Source organism: Canis lupus, chromosome 10, assembly GCF_048164855.1.
Source record: "Canis lupus baileyi chromosome 10, mCanLup2.hap1, whole genome shotgun sequence".
NCBI lineage: Eukaryota > Metazoa > Chordata > Mammalia > Carnivora > Canidae > Canis > Canis lupus.
In genome coordinates, this window is record NC_132847.1 from 22,730,790 (window position 1) to 22,750,956 (window position 20,167).

At 53.6% G+C, this 20,167-nt stretch overlaps 1 protein-coding gene across 5 annotated transcripts in view; it reads right to left on the reverse strand.

Moving 5' to 3' along the window:
* The window catches only part of FSTL4 (follistatin like 4), a 398,415-nt gene that overhangs the window by 59,725 nt on the left and 318,523 nt on the right, over positions 1–20,167 (reverse strand). For all 5 annotated transcript variants that reach the window (XM_072841011.1, XM_072841010.1, XM_072841007.1 and 2 more), the window contains one exon: positions 1,731–1,897. In XM_072841011.1, the coding sequence (XP_072697112.1) occupies positions 1,731–1,897 (167 nt within the window). The remainder of the gene's footprint in view (positions 1–1,730; positions 1,898–20,167) is intronic.

Sequence of the window (20,167 nt, forward strand, 5' to 3'; positions counted from 1 at the left end):
AAAGCACTCTGCCCACCCAGCATCTGTCCATCAAGCACCCACTACGGTGGTACCGGTATTGATACTGGGAGATGGGTAGGATTCAGGCTGTACTCAGCACCGGAAGCTGCAAGGAAATCAATCTGCCCCACGTGACAAGGGTGAGAGAAGGAGACTCCTTGCCTGGCTGTGCCCAAGATAAAATCCCCACAGCAGCCCGCCTCTTGTCATCTGCTTCCCACGTGATCTCCTGGGTGCAGCAAAGGGCCTACTGAGTAGCACAGTCCCAACTTGGTGGTTTCTATAGAAACCACCCTAGGGTGGGCTTTCTCCTTACAAAGCAGTCTAAGAGTTGGAAGGAATCTTCAAGGTTATGGGGTTCAGCTGTCCTCGTCTGGCTAGTGGCATTGCTGACCACTGTCCCGCTTGAGCTTGTATGCCTCTAGAAATGGGGGACTCACTGCTTCTTATGATCGCTCACTCCATTTCAGGGCTGCTGTCATGGCTATCATGGTGTTCCATCTCAGCCGTCCAAATTGATTTCTTTTTGGGGAACACCCTGGCCCTCTGTGCTTATTGAACGTATGGCTCCTGCTGCCCTAGCACCTTCCTCACCATCTTAGAGATGTTAGTGGGAACTGATCACGCATCCCACAGGTCTTCCTTCCCTGGGCCAAGCATCCATTCTGGGCCAGTTTTCCTGTCCTGACCTAAGGAGACCAGGACTGCCCCCTCTTCTGCCTGAAACTTACATGCCTGTTACTCTGGCTAAGACCTGTTAGCTGTCCTGGCAGCGTCCTACATCAGTGACATCACTCTTTCTTCTCAATGAACTTCTGGGAAGCCACCTCACTCCCTGGGCCAAACCTGGGCCAATAAATATACTTGAATTATTCCCTTTTTTCTTCAAGTCCACTGGAAGGGGGGTACTGCCAATATTGGTTTTCTAATAGGATAGGTGGTTTAAGAAGTTACTCAAGGTCATGAGGTTGGTTTGGGGTGACACTAGGAGCCCAGCCTAGGCTGCATGGACCCTCACAGAATGGAAGGATCCCCGTTGGTCACGTTAGGCTGCATGTGCTCAGCTGTTCTCTCTTCCACTCACCTCATCACCACATTTCCACATCTAGCCAACAAGGCCCCCACAGCAGGCCACTCTGGCCTGATCCCTTTCCTTCCACCTCCTCTTCTGGTGCCTGTCCTCTCGCTGACCCAGCCTGGAGGCTCATCCCAGCCCTCCAGGGAATCCCTGTTCCCTCCCCATGCCTGCCTGCATCCTACCCAGCTGTGGCATCTGGAATCTCCCCTGGCTCTTCCAGCCAGATGTCCTCCCCGCTCCAGTGCCTCCTGCCTGGCCATGTTTCCTGTGGGCTCGTGGTCCTTCCTCGCGGTGGGCTCCCTCACGCAGCCTGAGCCTCTCACCTCCCACTCCCATGCGCACTGCCAGGACTTCGCTGCTGCAGCCTGAGCCTACATGGAGGCCTCCTGCCCTGCCCGCTGTGTCTTCCCAGCAAGTGTGCCCTTGCCCTCTTGCGGGTCTGGCTGGCAGGCTTGCAGCTAACATCCAGTCTGTTCTCTGTCCTCAGTGGGACGTGGATTTTCTGGTACCTCCAGCTATCAGACAACAGACTTGAAAGGCATCAAACTAGGGTGTGAAAATCAAACCCTCCGGCCCTGCCACTGCCACAGGCAGTTTGCAGGCTACTTCCCTGGGGCAGGTGTGCGTTCAGGGTCAGAGCTGAGCGACTTACACTGATGTCTTCCAAGGCCATGAAGTTGAGGGCAAGCCCATTGCGCTTCCAGACGATGGGCGGCCGCAGGTCTCCACGGATAGCGCAGGTCAGCACGATGCTCAGTCCCACGGTCACTGTGGCCACGCTGACCCTCTCCTCGGGGGCGAGGCGGAGCTGAACCACCTCTGCAGGGGGAAAAGGAGAAAGTCGTCAGGGGCACATCTGGCGGGCGGAGTGGGGCCAATGGCCACAGGGGTTTCCTGCAGGGCAGGGGCCTGGAGGCTTTGAGGCTCCCTGAAAACTGTGTTGAACTCACTTAGTGTGCCATCTAAATGTACAGATGGACACTCCTTCGTGACTTATGAGAAACGTTCCAAGGGCTCTGTGAGTCAGAGAAATTAGAGGCTGTAGCTAGTATAGGGAAACCATCTGGGCTACGGATTTAGCAGTTGAGCTGAGAATGTGGGCTGCCACACGGGGACTGGGGAGCCAGATGTGCGGCGGACGCCCTGCTCTGTGCTCTTGGGCCTCATGAAGTCTGAGCCTTGCTTGGTGCAGTCAAGGTCTGCTGGCTGAGCTGACAGGTCTCTCATCCATCTGGGGGTAATTTAAAGGTTGCACTGTCTGAAGTCTGGGGAATGAACTGGCTGACCTTTGAAGGTTTGTTTCTGTCTGAGGATTCTTTGAACTCGGATTTGGATTTCTGTTCAGCAACCATGCAGTGTAGCCTTTAATTTTTTTTGAAGCGTACTTCGGGCTGCACAAATTTTTAATCCTTGCCATTTTATACTTGCTAACCAGCATTAAGACTGATCATTCTTGAGGCAAATGGGAAGGATCTAAAATATTTGCTTGCAGCCACAGGCTTTTAGAAATTTTCAGGATTTATGAGAAAATTAATGAGATTCAAGTTGTTCATGTACCAACATGGGATCAGGCTTGGAGGGAGAGTTACCAGCCTACTGACAGGATTGCCTCTTCCTTACTCTTCCCTCAGATCTACAACTCAGAGCGCTTGGGGCAGCAGCCCAGAGGTGGCATGAGCTGAGGGAGGCAGGCTGGCTGGCTCTGAGGGTCTGTGATTATCCGGGATGCCAACAAAAATGCTGGGAGCCCTACTCACTCTTACTACTCTTTTGGGACCTGGGGACCCTGCCAGGTGTGGAGCAAAGCACAGAGCTGGGAACCAACCTTTTTGAACTGTGTGGCCAGGGAGCATGTCTGTGCTCACACCTTCTTGCTCATGAGCACGGGGAGGAGAAGGTTGGGGGTGGAGGGGGGTGGGGAGGAAGGGGCAGGAATGAAAACAGTGGCAGCTGTGATGTACTGCAAAGTAGGTGAAGTGAGAGCAGGTGCAGTCAAGTCAGATCCTGAGTAGCAAAGCCCCTTCCCTGCCACAAACACTCCACGGCCTGGCCCTGGGCTCACAGAGATGAGCAAGATATACACTAGGTGCTTAATCAGTGCTTGTTGGATGGATGGATGAAAAATGGAGAAAATGGAAATAAGGAAGGAAAGGAGCCAACAGGCCGGTAGAGAGGGGACACTCAAGCACAGGAAAAATGTGACTCCCCGTGAAGGAGCCGCACGGGGAAAGATAAGCACCAAGTGATTGATGCAGACGCAGCCGGCATAATATTTTACAAACATTAAAGTGATGCATTTCAGGTTCCCTCTTAAATCACGTCCTGCTTGCTGCCCTCCCACCTCTGAGTCATGAGGCTTATTGGTTAGGGCAGGAGAGAGAAGGCACGCATCCTCCCTAGCAGGCCCTAGGCTCTGGAGAGTCAGAGCGGGCAGAGAGACGGAGGGAGGAGGACGTGCCACGCTGGTCTGCCTCCTTCTGTGCTGTGCTGACCCTGAGGATTCAGAACCCAGAATTGTCCCCGAGTGAAGAAGAGTATGCCTTCCTCATCAGATGACCCATGAGGCTCTGTGGAAATAGGCAGCAGACCCCCTCCTCTTCCCAGGGTGTTGTGGGGATGAGGGAACCCGTGACAAGGGTGTGCCTCTTGGCACGTAGGTGAGGGGAGCCAAGGGGGATTCTAGAAGGGAGTTAAGCACCCCTCCCCCTCCCCCCTTGGGGTGAGCACAGGAAGCGAGGCACAGAGCCAAGAGCCGGGATTATGTGCCAGAGGCCCCTGGGCTCCTGAGTGGCGTGGACAAGTCCAACGGTTCCCAGCGCACGCGAGCTGGGCCGTGAGGTGCTGTGTACCTCTGAGCCCGAGGCCCTAAGGGAATGGCCCTGGAGCCTCCGGGGCTGCGTCGTGCCAGCAGGGGCTGCGGAGGCCAAGCTGTTAGGGGACATCAGATGCTGAGACAGCCCACACCAAGAGCAGGACCTGAGACAGGGCAACTGGGAATCTTTGCAGGGGGCACCAATGGTGGCAAAGGACACCTGCTTGCTTCTGTTCCACACTCAGAAGCTAGTGTGGGGGGCAGCTGGGGATGCTGGTGGGAACCAGAGGCATAGGGCCCTTTTCTTAGATAGAGCATTTCTTAATACAGACTTGTTAGAACGACCTGCTCAGACTAAGCTTTGCAGTGGACGGAACGTTCAGGCACAGTGTCCTCCCAGCGCAGGTGGCAGGGGCTGGCGGAGAAGGCATGCGTGTTACAGAAGGAAATCACGTTTTCGCTGCCTGATGGAGCTCTGGTCCAACTACACGGGAAAGGACAACGAAGCACTCAGCCAGCAGCCCCTGGAGGAGGCGGGATGTCCCTGGGCCAGAGCTTCTGTTCTCAAGGTGTGGTCCCCTACTACTGGATCGCATCTCGGGGGCAATGGATAGAAACGCAGATTCCTGCCCCTCCGCCCCAGGCTGAAAGACTCAGGTGACAGAGGGGTGGGGGTACCCTAATTTTAACAAGCATCTCAGGGGCTTCCATGGTACGCTGAGGCCTGACAACCACTGCCTAAAAGACGGAGGGGCGTTTCTGGGTAGATGGAAGGGGAGAGTGCTGGGGGTCCAGGGATGGGGACATGAGGTATTCTGGTTGGTTGGGATCTCATTTGCAACGTAAGACCTATGTGCAATGCAGGATCCTCCCTGTGGCCCCAAAGTCATGTACTTCAATCAGTTTAGCACAGGGCTAAAAACAAACAGGTAAAAACCCGAGTGGGAGGGCTGCTGGGACAGCTGGCTCCAGCATCCTTCCTGAGTGCTTCCCGGATCATTCGTATGTCTGGAGATGTGCACTTTGCGTAGGAAAGGCTCATGCAAAATTAGAATGCGTGAATACTGACAGAACCATCATAATGCTGCTCCTGTCAGCTACACAAATATTAACCAAACAGCAAATATTTGGATCACTTAAAGTTTAATTAAATGAATGTTTTATTGGATTTAATTCATGTCAATATTCCCTGACTGGCTTAAAAATTCTGAAGAGATTCATTGCAACCAAAGCTCTCCTTCTGTCCTTCCTCCCAGTTATTTACTGTTCAACACACCTTCCCCAGGCAGGCCCCACTTCCCTGCTAAATGACCTCCCACAGTCATTTCCCAGAGTGAAAAATAGCATCATGGCCTGGGGCTGGAGTGGGCAGGGCAGATTCTGGACTGTGGCTCTGGACATCTACTTCCAGGCCTGGCTCTGCTGGTGACATGCCAATTGGCCTTTGGCAGGTCCCTTCCTGCTACTTGGCCTCAGTTCAGACATCAATAAAATTAGGGATCAGGTTAGGTGGGCTCTGGGGACCCATGTTGCTTTGGGCCCTGGGACTCTGAGTGCATGGTTCTAAGTGTACATGCCTGCAGGCCCTGTTTCACCCTGCCAGGCACTGGCTGGGTGCACCTTCCCTTGCCCCCCAGCACCACCTGCCTTTGCTCTTTGCCCATGTGCCCACACGGGCACACAAGTGACACCTCAAGTGGTAGCACCGTCAGTTGCCAAGTCCCATAGGGGCTTCCCTGGGGATTCCCCCGGAATCCTTACTCTCCACCCCAGACGCCAACAGCCCCCTGTGTGCTCACCCCTCCAGATCGCCCCTGTTCCTGTGAGCACGTGATATGTTACTGCCCTGCTCAAAAGCCACCCACAGCTCCCATCACCCACAGAATTTAAAACAGTCCCTGACTGACCGGCCCCTGTCCTCTTCTCTTCCCATGTTACTTAAACGTGGTACCCGCCAGTCCCCTCCTATTCGTCCATTCTGAGACCCTAGAGATGACCTCAGGGAGGGTCTCTGGGATCTTGAAGTTTTAACACAAGGGGACACTTAGGTATTTGTGGAAGATTGAAAGACACTGTCCTTTTGAGTTTGGTAGGACCTTTTCAGACTTAAGAAACAGAAACTCTCAGAAATGCCGGACCACTTTAAGAAGAAAAAAGCAGGGTGGTCTTAGTTTTCACAACTGGGAAATCCAAGGGGGGGTGGAGGAGGCTGTAGAGACATCGGGGACCCTCAACCAGGCATGCTCTACTCGGCTGCAAGATGCCCAGTGGCGGTCCCACACTCACACTGTCCCTGTGCAGAGATCCCAGAGAAGGGGACCAAATGCTTCCCAAGAGTGCAGGCAACAAGCACAGGAGAGAACTCTGTGTTCTTCCTCCTGTGTTCTTCCTGTGTTCTTCCATGAAGCCATCCCTGGGGCTGGGTGGAATGGAGTACCATGCTGTCACAGGATTGTCCCACACTCTAGGCCTGGGTGCTGTGGCCACCACGGGGCCAGGTGCCAGGTGGTTGGAAGTGGGGACAGACGCCCTGACAGAAAGAGTACGTTGGGCCAATTGACACCCTATGACGCTCCAGAGGCACAGAGAGGGTCTTCTCTTCCCTCTTTCCCCTTCCCAGTCCCACCTGGAAGGTTTGCCACCGTGCACAGTGAAAAGGGGAAGGTAAGTGGAGCCATGCTGTGAAGACAGGGAGGGCCAGCAGAACTGAAGGCTGGCTCAGGTGGCTGCAGGCTGCCTCCCCTTCTAGGGGAGCTTTTGGGGACAGGTTGGTAGCAGTGCTGTGGCCTAGCACAGAGGACTCCATGGTCCTCTGGAGCCTCATGGTGTGCTGGGCACGAGAGGAGGGCCAGGGGGCCTGCTGTCTGTGGGGATGGCCCTAGCATGGGAGCAGTGACCACACACTTACTACCCCTGCCAGGCACACGTGTAGGCAGGGGACTCCGATCCCTGCACTCTGTTCCGGGGGAGAGGGAAGTGAAGCAGCCGCCCTGCAGCTTTCCAGAGCAGCGGCCTGCAGAGGGACCACTGAGGGATCCATCTGGCTGCTGGCTGTGGTTCTGGTGGTCTGTGGCTCCGTGGGCTGCTCTTTGGGAGGCTTGTCAAGGTTTCCAGGGGACCACGCCACAAGATCTGCCCTGTGCCCAGAGTGTGTGGGGCAGTGAGAGGGGCTGGACTGTGGGGCTCAGGGGCCCCGGTGGGAGCTTGTCTGGTACAGCTGGGCAAAGGCGCCCACAAGAGGGGTGATGCCCCTGCTGTAAGAATTGACACTGGAAGGCCGCCTCGTATGGAATCAGAGGAGAGCAAGGAAGTTGGGGCTTCCTCACAGCTTGGGACATCTGTCTCCCCATGAGCCAGGCCTTCTGGTATCCATGGATTTCCCCTGGATTCCTACCCCTCACCCCGAGATGAAGAGGCACAGGTCACATTGAACCTACTGTCAAGGTCAGCACGGTTGGGTTAGCATGAAAGAGATCCCTCGGGGTACGACCTAGGCCACATGTCCAGCAGCAGAAACCTAGGGCTGTGCGGGGCTCCCATGCCTAGTAGGTGGGCTTGAGGCCAAGTCTGGCTGACGCAGTCTCCTGGGAGACACCTGCCTCCCTTTCTAGGCCCTTCCAACCAGAGCAGTAAAACACATTGGTTTTCCAGACACCAGACCTCAGCCTCCTCACTGTATACACGCTCTCCCTGTTCCTGGGAGCCCACAGAGATGAGGAGGCCGCAGGGGATTAATGTGCCTACTAGAAGCAGGCTAACACCCTTCCCGAAAAGCAGGTGGCCATAGCATTTCAGGCTCTGGAGAATTGAGTTTTAGATCCTATTACAGCTTTTCCTTAATCTCAGGCACTATTTCTCACACTGACTTGAACTCGATGAGACACTCATAAAACCATCAGCACCCTCTCAAGCAGGATTCTGGTGCTTCACAGCAATAGAAATTAAATTTCTCGAATTATTGTCAAGTTTGCGTTAGTTTTCTTATGTTAGAAATGCACTAATGGAACACATTCCTACCTGGACATTTGCCATTTTTCAAATGATGCTCTTGGTGGAAAGACTCTGTCAAAAGCTCAATCAACCTGCCTGCATGTCAATAGGTTGCACTGAGCCTCCAAGAGCAGAACCCAGGCTCAGGAAGCTGAGGATTAGGACAATCCGGAGAGACACCAGGCTGGGTGCTTAGACACATCTCTGTAGCTGTAGCCTGTTCTCACACTGTTCTCCTTGTAAAGTGAGGTGCTTCTGGTAAGACCTGGAAGCACCCCCACCAGGAGGTGTGGCACCTGTTTGACAAACGCTACCCATCGGTCTCATTCCTGAGACCAGGATCACGCTATGAAGCTGGCGATCAGGACAGAAACAAGGGTAGAAGGTGTGTGCCTCATGTCTCCGGACCACGTAGGGGATAGGTGACATCTCAACGTCTCCTGGACCCGATAACCGAACCTGGCCCTTACAGGGTGTGGCGGCTTTGGCAGGACTTGGGGGAAGGTGCTGGGGGGATGCTCTGTGTCCCCTGTGTCCCCTTCCACCACAGCCTGCCCCTCAGGGCTCTTTGCACATATCTGCTGACACTTGGTGGCCGCGGGGCCGGGAACAGATTGTCCTAGGGCCCATTCATCCTGACATGTACATTCTGAGCACCGGAGCATGTCTAGCTTGCACAGGTGTCTCTGGACCAGCCAGCATTGCATGTGTCCAAAATGTCCTGTTTCTTTAGGAATCATCTGATTCAATTTTCCTGTCATTGTCATCTTCCCTCTTGCTTACTTCATTTTGGGGATGGCAATAAACTTGTTAATTACCTGCAGATCTGTGGCTAATTTACTTTTTCAATTGAGTCACAGTGCTTGGGGTTGCTGCAACCATTTCTTTTCTTTTTCTTTTTCTTTTTTTTTTACAGTTATTAAGTGCTGCTCTTCAGTGTAAATAAACACCTTTGTAAGCTGCAGACAGAGATCATGTCTATATGATATCTTTTGTACTCTCAGCACCTAATATAATTCCTGACACAAAGAGGGGACTTGATAAGTAGTTTTTTTTTTTTTTTTGATAAGTAGTTTTAAGCAAGTGAACTATTAGGGTAGTGCACGTTCAACAATTGTTTATTGAGCACCTACTATGTGCCAGGATACAGCGGGAATATGCTGGCAAGCAGAGCAGGTCCAGTCCCTGCTAACCTGGAGCTAGCAGGGGGGCCAAGTGTTAGATGTAGGGTGGGGAGAGGAGGCACCAGAGCCTGACCACTCTCTCTGGGTAGAGTCCTTCCTGTGGTCCAGTACTGGGCCTTGTGGATGTGGATGCAGGGGACAGACCCATGCCTCACTCCCACACAGCCTCTGTGTGATGAGGTTTGCAGGAGGGGCCCCTGCAGGGGCTGGGCTAGCTGGGCATGCTCTGACTTCCAGGGCTCTGTTTTGCATCCTCTGGCCAATAAACCCTTCTAGCTTCGGGGAAACTACAACACCAGGTGACTGTTGTAGAGGAGCAGGAAGTCAGAGCTGAGCTCAGTGCCCAAGGGTTGTGACATCACTGCCTCGGGGTGCCCTTGCGTGCTGTGTGCCCTTGCCACACAGTAGAGGCAGAAGTTGGAAGCAGAAGGTCAGTCAGCACTGGGGTGGAAAGCCCAGGGTCTCCTGGTCAGCAGGGTGCGTGGCTGCTGGCTTTCCCTCCTGGCTGGTCTCTGTGCCTAGCAGGGGGCCTTGGTCAGGCTGACAGGTCTATGTACCTCCTCTGCCCTACCAAGTCTACCCCCGAAGATAACAAACACCTCTGCTCAAGGTATTTGCAAAGTAAAGTATTTTAACTGCCTGGGTAGCTTTAGGGAAAAGAAAAGAATGTATTACATTATATAATTATCTGCTAGTTACTCAGAATTTGCCCTGTGTTCCCAGATGCTGGTTCATTTTCCAATTCCCAAGCACTCATTAAGATGTTTTCCCAGCCTCTCTGGGAGCCAGGGTGTGGTCATATGGCTGGTTCTGACTAGATGGATGTGACCATGCCTGACCATGCAAACCCCATATCACTGCAATGTTTAATTTTATCACATGACTGGCCCAAGGGATGCCCAGATGGTTGGTCAAACCTTCTTCTGTGCGTCCGTGAGAACGTTTCTGGATGAAATTAACATTTGAATCAGTGGACAGACTAAAGCAGATTGCCATTCCCAATGTCCATGGGCCTCCTTCAATCAATGGAAGATCTGAGTAGAACAAGAAGCCTGAGTATTCTTAGTATTTTTAGTATTACTGTACCATTATTAGTATTACTATTTAGTATTCTGAGTATTTGTAGTATTTTGAGGTCCTTCTCCTTGACTGCCTTCCGGATGGGACACAGGTCTTTTCCTGCCTTTGGACTTGAACTGAAACATCATCTCCTCCTGGTCTTAAACCTGCTGGCTTTCAGACTGGAACTTATAACATTGGCTCGTTTGGGTTTCCAGCTTGCCAACTGCAGACTCTGGGATCTTAGCCTCCACAATCATGTGAGCCAATTCCTTATATTATTCTCTCCAACCATCCATGCATCCATGCATCCATCCATCCGTCTGTCCATCCATCCAGGTATCCTATTGGTTCTGGTACTCTGGGAGCTCTGACCCATGCAGTCATCATGCATGCTCTCTTTCTTCTCTCCTCTTAAGAGACTGTGTGGTCGTGCATTTTTTGGGAGCAAAGAACATAGCCTCCTTGTTGCTGCCTGAGCCCACAAATTAGTCTTTGCTGCATCATGCTACTGAGATTTTGGGTCTTTACAGCATTTGGTGTTATCTCATAAACCCCCTTAGAAGACAAAGAAATTCAAGTTAATGTATTTCTACAGAGGAAAGTATAATAAGCTGTGGAACGGACCTTTGAGAGGTCAAGTCATTCAGGTCAGGAACCCTCAGAATCCTCTGATAAGAGGAGATCTGACTTCTGTTCCAAGCCTCCAAACACCTCCTGTCCAGTGAGCTCACTCTGTTATCCCACAGCCATTTCTACTGTTTTCATCATTAGATAGTATCCAAACTCCCTGCTCAAGGGAGAGAGGGGCCTCAGGGTAGGCTGGGAGAGAATGTGTAAATAAGTGACCCAGGGTAACACACACTGTGCATGGGAAGAACAAGAGAGAGAAGAGCAGTGAGACCTAATAAGATGCAAGTTGGGGTGGTGGTGGAAGCCTCTGAGCAGGAGATATTTCAGGAGAAATCTGTAAAGGGAGAAGAAAACACTGATGCCAAGAATAGGAGAAAGGACATTCTAGTCAGAGAAATAGCTCATGCAAAGGCCCTGAGGTAGGACGAGGGCTCACAGTACTCTGGGAACTGAAGAAGGCCAGTGTGGGTCTGCAGCATGAGGAACAACGCAGGTGTGTGTGGTACACATGTAGGCAGAGAGGCGCCAGCTACACAGCCAGGTGGAATAGGCCAAGGCACTGTTTTTTAATGGAAGACTTGATGATTTTAATTGAAGGCAATGGAAAGTAATTGGAGGATTTTAAGTCAAGGAGGGATGTGATCTGATTTACATGCTAGAAGGATGGCTCCAGCTGTTGTGTGAATAATGGGCCTCTGCGGGAGAGGAGAGGATGCAGGGACCCCATTTAGGAGGCTGAGGTTGTCCTTCAGAGAGAGTTAGGGTGTGACTATGGGGGAGGAGAAGAGAAAGGGGTGGGGGAAACAGTTTGCATGAGGAGTCCCATGAAAGGGGATGTCAGGGGTGACACCCTCCTGTGCTCCTTGCTTGACCTCTTGCATAATACGGTGACAGTTCTGGGGGTAGGTGGGCTGGGAGCCTTGCTGTGCCATCTCTGTCTTGACTGATAACCCTCTAAACCTTCCTTGGGCATTCGATCTGAAAAGTAGATTATCATCTTATTCTTGGACTCTTCAGTGAACAAGTCTCAAGAGGATTTCTAAACTATAGCATTCCTGTTACCAAAAAACCTCAGCCCAGGAAGAGGGGCAGATGCAAGTCTCCATCATCCAGGCTGCTCTCCCAGGTCCCTGGGGGCTGGGGAGTGTCTAGCAAGGCAGCCTGAGAGCCGGCAGCAGCCAGACAGGGGGGCTTGTCCCTGATGCGTGCCTCACCCCCACCCCCCCCGCAGTGCAGGCCTTGGCCTCTCAGAGTGGGGGACCCAGCTTCTCACGTACAATGGGGAGGAGCCCCTGGGCCTTGCAAGAGCATAAAAAGTATAGCTTGTTTTCTGTTTAATTATCCTGTCTCCTGAGAATGCTAAGTCATGCCTGCATTTTGTAAACAAGCATCAGCAAACCATTTTGCAGAACAGCTTGCATCAGTGTATTTGTTTTGTTTCAATTCCAATTTCCTGAGCGTGCCACAGCTCTGATGAACTCCTGAGGAGGGGTCCCCAAGCCTGGCAGAGGGCTTTGCTGCTCCCAGGGCTCACAGAGATCCTGGCAGCTTCTGTATTTAGAGGAAACATTGCTCCATAGCCTCTGTCCCTGACAGCAGGCCTCCTGAGGACCTTGCTTGGCCCACCACTTCCTGGTCCAGGGTGAGCTATATTCAGACTCTGTCCTCTCCCCCAGGGAGCCCCAAAGGGTTCTGGTTTTAGGGTCCACCTGAGAGGCACCATAGCTTTGGTCACTGAATATTAACATGACAGGGAGCTCCGGTGAATCCGTCTGTTGAAAGGAGAGGAGGTCAGTGGGGGTTGTTGGCCCCTGGTGGCCTGGTTTGGGCCTTGACAGAGGGGGTTCAAGGCTGGATTTTGGAAGAGCCCTGTCCCTCAGAGGCTAGTGAAGCTATGGGCATAGACAGCAGGGAGAGAGGCCTCTGGGGACAGTGGTCAGCGGTGAGGCTGAAGGTGCATGGTCAGGAGCCAGGCTGGCAGGGCCTTGCAGTGATGCTGAGGAGTTGGGGTTTTACTGCGTGAAAAGCTCTTAGAAAATTTTAAGCAGGAGACCAAACTGGTCTGATTTATGCTTTTAAAGACAATCTGTGCATCGGCTGAGATATCTTCAACTGCGCTAACCCTGCCTGGAAACGGCTGACTAATAAGGAAAAGCTGTCATCTCCCTAAGAGAGAGGCCCTGGTGGGAGTTTCCCGGATAGGTCCCTCTCATGGTGCCAGGATGTCATCAAACCCTCAGGTTCTCTTCCTTCTGCCCTGCCACCCTCAGTGTGTGGCCATACTGCTGGACAGTTCTGGGCATCACAGGCTGGCACTACATCATATGGCTTGGGAGGGCCTCCTCCTGGTGTGTGAGCTGTAAGGACAAGGAAGTGGTCCCCCCCTGCCCCACCTCAGTGAGTTCTCTCAGGTTTCATCAGTTAGATTTGAGTCCTGGGCTCACCCCTAGAGCAACTACTGGCAAGTACCACTGTGAATGGCTTGAGGAGGCATAGGGTGGGGGAAGTAGGCCTGCTGGGGCTGGGGGGGGGGCAGGGGGGTGCAGAGGTGGTGGAGGGAACAGGCAGCAGAAGAAGCTGGGAGATGTGTTAGGAGCCTGTGTACTGGGAGTTGGTGGCTTGGGCCACAGCAGGGACTGCGAAGGTGCTGGGAGGCAGATGAATTTGGGACACCTGTTGGGGGACAGGGCCAACAGATCTGGCTATCAACTGGAGTACAGGGGCAGGGATTGGGAGAAATGGACAGATCAGGGATGAATACTGGGATTCCTGCCTGGGAAACTGGGCAGGTGCTGCTGCTTCCATTTGCTGATGGGCTGAGGAGGAAAGAGTAGGCATTCCAGGTAAGATCCAGGAATTCTCTTACGGCAGTTGGTGGATGGGGAGGCGGTTGGCTAAATGAGTGTGGGGCTCAAAGACTGGTCCAGCCCAGGGATGCGACGTTGGAATCCATCCATGTCTAAATGATATTTAAAACCATGGGACTGGGCAGCCAGGGTGGCTCAGTGGTTTAGCACCGCTTTCAGCCCAGGGTGTGATCCTGGAGACCCAGGATTGAGTCCCATGTCAGGCTCCCTGCATGGAGCCTGCTTCTCCCTTTGCCTGTGTCTCTGCCTCTCCCTCTCTCTCTCTGTGTCTCGTGAGTAAATAAATTAAATCTTAAAAAAAAATTAAAACCATGGGACCAAGTGAGATGTCTGGGGACTGTGTGAAGAGAGGGAAGGGGCTGGAGAACTGAGGCCTGGACCCCCACCACCCCCACCCCAAGGTTTAGAGGAGGGTTGGAGGAGGAGGATGGGCAGACGTCACTTGGAGTCTGAGCAGGAGCCTGTGAGAGAGGCTGTGGGTTCCCTGTGTCCAGGGCTGCCGGGAGCTCTGGTCAGACCAGGACCGAGGCTTGATCATGGGCTTTGCTAATGGGGAGGGGGCTGGAGCTCTGGGACCTGGACATTTGGAATCTCTAACGTTTCATTAGAGCACTGGGGAATGAAGCCATATCTGGGTTGGACTGAGAGATAACAGGACAGGAGGTGGACAGGCGTTCTTTGCAAGAGTTTTGTCATGAAGGGGAGCAGAGAAGTGGATGGCGAGAGGAAGGTCAGGGAAAGATTTTTTTTTCAGATGTTGTGTTTGCGAGCGCAGGGGAATGAACAAGCGGAGAAGGAGAACTGCATGATGCAGAAGAGAGAAGGGGCGCTTTGTGAATAAGAGCCTCTGAGTGGGGGAGAGCGGGGAGCCCCCAGGGAATAAATGGAGGCCTGGCTTCTGACCAGGCAGACTTTGTGCTTCAGAACAGAAATTGGATACAGATGGAGATGAGGGGAAGTGCCCCTCGTGGCAGAGGGATGAGAGATGGTCCATTCGGCTCAGGTTAGCAGTTTTCAACCTAGGGTGATTTTGCAAACATCCCTCCCCACACCTCAGGACACTGGGTGATGTCTGGAGGTAATTTTGGTTTAATGATTGAGAAAGGGGGAATTTTCCTGCTGGCATCTGGTGGTTACAAGCTGGGGATGCTACTCAACATCCTACAACACGCAGAACAGTCCCCATAACGAAGAATTACCCGGCCCCAAGTGCCAATAGTGGCACCTCTGTGAGCTGTGCTATACATTAAGAACCATGATTAGCAGTAATGAGGGGAGTTTTATGGCCCCCAAATACTTATCCTTTACCTATTGACAGTGCCCGTCCTCCCTGCCCTTTCCTAGAAGGGCAGGGCCTGCAGGCACATGAGGAGGCAGCCCTGTCTAGACTAACCCGCATCTGGGGGGGGGGGGTCACACCATGGCATTAGGGGAAGCCCTTCATCTTTCACCCTGGCCTGACAAGGACAAGCCTTACACAGGACCTCAGCCATCATGCTCTCCTGCCAACACCAGCCTTGTGGACTGCCCCCTGCTGCTCCTGATGGTGGTGGGGTCTTGATGCAGGCATGTGACTGGGGAGGGGGACACCTCAAGAGAATGGCTGTTACGATCATCATAGTTGTGATATAGAAACCAACTCATTTGCCTTTGCTGGAACGTTCTCTGTGTCAGGCAAGATGCATGGCACCAAAATATCGGGATGTGAGAAATCTCTTTTCCTTGTATGGGATATTTATCTCTCTCTTTGTCTTGGGTAGGTTCTTTAAATTATCTTTCAGAGAGAACCCTATAATATATGCTTTGTCCAAGGACAGATCTTGGCAAGAAAAATGCCTCTCGTTTCCCCTCCAAAGACTCCTCCGCCATCTGTCAGTTTGGAGATCTCCACATCTGACCCACGGCAAATTGCTTCTCGCTGCACCCGACATGGGGCTTGCCTTGCCAGGCACAGGCGGGGGCTGCAGGCTGGCTGAGTGAATGGTCCATTTTAGGGATGAATGAGCCAAAATCTCATCCACCTCTCCTCATCTTTACAATCACAGCCAAATTGCCCCTGTACCCCCTCGGAACCCCCGGCTTCCTATCTCCTATCCCCCGACTGCTTCTGGGCAGGACCTCATTATTGGTGGAAGCAGGAACCTCTTCCCTGGGAAAGTCTCACTGGCCGCCCCTGTGCAGGCCTCCTTCTCCTCCACCAGCCTGGCATCATGCCCCACTGGTACCTCACTTCCAGCCTCCTCTCCTATGGCTCCCACCAAAAGGAACTCCCTGCCATTCTCCTCATGTGTCCTGCTTTCCTTTTTTTTTTTTTTTTTTAGAATTATTTATTTATTTATGATAGACATAGAGTGAGAGAGAGAGAGAGAGAGAGGCAGAGTGTGTCACAGGCAGAGGGAGAAGAGAAGCAGTCTCCATGCCGGGAGCCCAATGTGGGACTCGATCCCGGGACTCCAGGATCGCGCCCTGGGCCAAAGGCAGGCGCTAAACCGCTGCACCACCCAGGGATCCCCTGTGTCCTGCTTTCCCATGCTCACTGGCCATGCTGGTATCCCATCACGAGGGAGCTTGGGCTTACGCAAATGTGCCCCCTCGCATCTCAACTCAAGCCGTTGGAAATCAGTGTGAATCATCCTAGTCTTTTTTTTTTTTTTTTTTAATCATTCTAGTCTTTAATGACATCTCAGGCCTCTGAGGGTCAAGTGGCTGTGGCCACTGCCCTGGACCCAGAGGAGGCATCTGTCTGAGAGCCTCAGAGACAAGGCTGGCCCAGCACATACACCCTCAGAAATAGAGAAGTTCCAACAAGGAATGACAAGGATAGCAAAGAAACACAAGGTTTAAAATCTTACCTTCTAATACTTGATAAAAGCATCATTTGGTGGGTTGATAATGGAGAATGGGCCAACAGTCTACATGCAGAGCACCATTCCCCTACTCACTGGGGACTCGAGGCTGGCAGCAGATGCCTGGCAGGCAAGCTACCTGGCATTTCTGCAGGGCTGGCAATCCTGGATCGCATTCCACTGGCAGAGCTATCCCCATGTAGAGGACAGGAAAACTGAGGCCGGAGAGTTATGGTGGCCTGACCAGCACCCTGAAGTTCAGCACACTGCCTTTTACTTCCTGCCCCCCCGTTTTCAATGCTCTAGGTTTGGAGAGAGGGCAGCAATTATAAATCCGAGAAAAAAGATCTAGATCTCATCCTCAAGCAGCTAACAAGTTTGTGACAGGTAACTTCAGAGTTAAACATGCCACCTCTGCGCCCTCCTACAGAGCCCTCCAGCCAGGCTGGGGGAGGTGGGCAGGAACAGCCGCCAGACTGGGCGCTCACACTACTGTTCCTAGCAGTGGTGGGGAGCCCCTGATCTCCATCTCGTGTGTGTTTTGATTGTGGAGCCGCGCTGAAGGCCTTTACGGTTACAAATGAACAGTTTCACACAGGCTGGAGCCGCCGCGGGGGTCCGTGCCCCCAGCTGCATCAGGGGACACGTATAGCAGAAGTCAGCATGCCGACAAAGGCTCCCACATCAGGAGGCCTGCAAGCCCAGTGTGGAGACATGTTCAAGGCTCACCTGGGACGCAGCCCAGGTCGGTAACCTGCAGCCAAAGCTGTGCAAGGCTAGGCACCGCTTCTTTTTTTGTGCATTGTAAAAACAGGCTCAGGTTCAAGTTCAAAGGCGGCAGAAGTCTTTGGGATAAAATAATCATCTGCGTTCTAGGGAGTTGAGGCTGTATCTCTTACGCCACACACACACACAAACCACACAGATACCCCAGGACCAGCACTGCCCTGTCCCCACTTCTCCATCCCCAGAAGCCCCAGTTTTACTGCCCAGGGATCCTGCTTCATACTGACCTCCAGCTGCCTGGAGTGTCCTATGAGGCAGTCCTTCCTGCCCACTGTAACCTCATCTGCATCAAGATGACCCTGCATGACCTTACCTCCTCCCTGCCCTTTGACCCATCAGGAAGCAGAGTCTGAAAAACGTAGTTCGTGCAGAGGAGGTGACTGGATGTCCCGGTCCTGGCTGTTTCTGGTCATACCCCACCTGTTTGCATCAGAGCCCTCATCTGCAGAGGTCTTGGGAAGGCTAGAGTTGAGGATGTGACCCTGGCACCAGGTGGCCTCCACCTGCTCTCAGCTCTGCACACACCGCTCACCATGGCCTCCCTGTAGACATGGGGACAGCATGGCAGTCCTTGGGAAGCGCCGCGAGTCATCGGTGGCCACTGACTCCTTCTGTTTGACCTATGGTGCTTCAGGAGAGTGGAATTCCTATCTTGGAACCCAGCTAAGCCCACCTTGGCTACACCCATATGGTATGGTTGGAAAGCAGTCATGAATATGAAAATCTATGCACCTTTTCTTACAGTGGTTCACACTCGGCTGAGTGCCTGTGGGGAGCCAGGCCCTGTGCAGCCCCAGGAGCAGACTGACCCTTGGCTTTCCCAGCTGGGGCTAGCCCGAGTTCTGGTGGCCCTGGCATGATGATGACCATGGGATTGCCTCCCTACATGGCCTGGCCCATCCCTCACCTCACCTTCCCTGGCTTGTCCACCATCCTGGGCCCAACCTCACCATCCCTTTTCATTCCTTCAGCTGGGGACTCTTGTCCCAACACCTGGTCACCTCTTCCTTCTCAAGCTTTTCAGCTCAGCCGCCCTTCCGCTCCCATAGCCACTCTGGAAGCCTGCTCCAGGCCCACGTTGAGGGCACCCACCCTGATGCCTGGTGAAAGTGGGGAGCCCCCCGGGAGCTGGTGCAGAGAGCCGCTTCCCCTGGTAGCCCCTTGTCCTTCTACCCGCTGTGCCAGCCTGAGGCTTCCCTGGCTGCCTGTGTAGCCACGGCCTCCTCTGGAGGCTCATGGCAGAAACATAGCATTATCAGCAAGCTCTGGGCCATGTTCTGTGGAGACCAGGTGAACGACCCCCCAGAAAGCAATGTCAGCTGACAAAGAGCACTCATCGGGGCATGGTGGGGGAGGGGTGAGGCTAGGCAGGTCAAAAGTGGTAGGAACCCTATCTGCTTGGTGTTCACCTGCTCCTCAGCACCCCTGAAAAGACCCCCAGCCAATCCCAATAAACACCAGGTGAGTCAGGAACTCACATACTTGTCCACTGATGCAGGTGCAAGGGGCAGCCTAGATGTAGGGGGACAGGAGAGGCCGGGGGGCGGTGCGCAGCTGGGAGCTCACAGTGCCTGGGCCCCGCATGATGGCAGTGCTGCTTTTCCAAGCCCCCTACCACAGGAGGGCACCTGTCCTAGGCTACCCACCTTGTCAGGTGGGTGGCGGATCCCTGTGGCTCCGTGAGTTGAAGGGAAGGCCTCAGGCATAGCGCTTGAGCTCTGGTTTGCCCACCGTGGGAGCATGCTGCCCTCGACAGGGAGGTTGGGACACACCGAAGCTGAGGCTCCCTCCCGCCTCACACACACCCCTGCCATGGGGGATAGTTTAATGACTTCAAGCAACTCTCCCCAGAGGCTGGCTGCAGCCCTGCCTATCCTGGGCATGTGGGCCTCTGACCCCAGGCCCACGATGGGGCATCTGAACTGTGGTTAAGGGTGCAGCTACCTCACATCGTGTGCGCAACCAGCACTGGCCGGAACTTTCTGAGCACGTGTCAGGTGTGGGGGCTTCTGCGTGCCAGCATGGACTTCACAGATCCCAGCACGTGTGGTCAGTGGGCTGCTGAATGTGGTTTCCACGGCACTGAATGGTGGGCACTGAAAACAAGTTTCATTTGTCCTGGCACTTTGAGAGTGGGAGCTGCGGGTTGGATGGCTTTGTGCGATCCTGAAACCACACTGGCCTGAAGAGCTTCTGCACAGGAGAGGCCATCGCCAGTGAGATGTGCCCATTAAATGTATGGGGTTCACAAGGACGCCTGGCCCTCTCCTGGCTGAAAGGCAGCTGTGGCATAGGGGCCTGGTTGCCTTGGACATGGTCCCTTTAGCCCCCTGGCCTCAGCCCCCTCCCCTGGAGGTGCCCTCCACACTGGCTCCCCTCAGAGAGCAGGTGAGGAGCCAGGAATGGTGTCAGCGGAGCCTGGGAAATTTGGGTCAGGGCTTCAGAACTCAGGGTCAGGCAGGCAGCCACCTGCCCCTGCCTAGCTTCTCACTGACTAAAAAGTTGGGGGGTCTCTGGCAATGCAAAGCAAAGGACACCATCTATCTCTGCCTCCTGCCTGCCTGGAAAGCAGGGACACAGGTGTTCTGGGAGCTAGGCATGTCCCCATCTGGGGCAGGCCGAGGACCCTCTTATGGTCAGCCTGCCGCAGTTGAAGCAGTGCGTGTGGGGGGGGTCACTGGCCCAGAGTAGTGGCTAGAGGAGGCCCATGACCTTGTTCACCCACACAGGAACCCAGAAATTGGTGGGCATGCCACTTCCCCCTGGGCCCTTGGAGACTACAGAGGGTGCCAAAAGTCACAAAGGTAAAGGGTCTGACTGGGCATGATGAGTTCCTGTCTCTGTGTTGCCCTAGCCCTGGAGTCTCTGTGACCCCATTCCAGGACCACTCTCCTGGGAGGAGGGATAGTAGG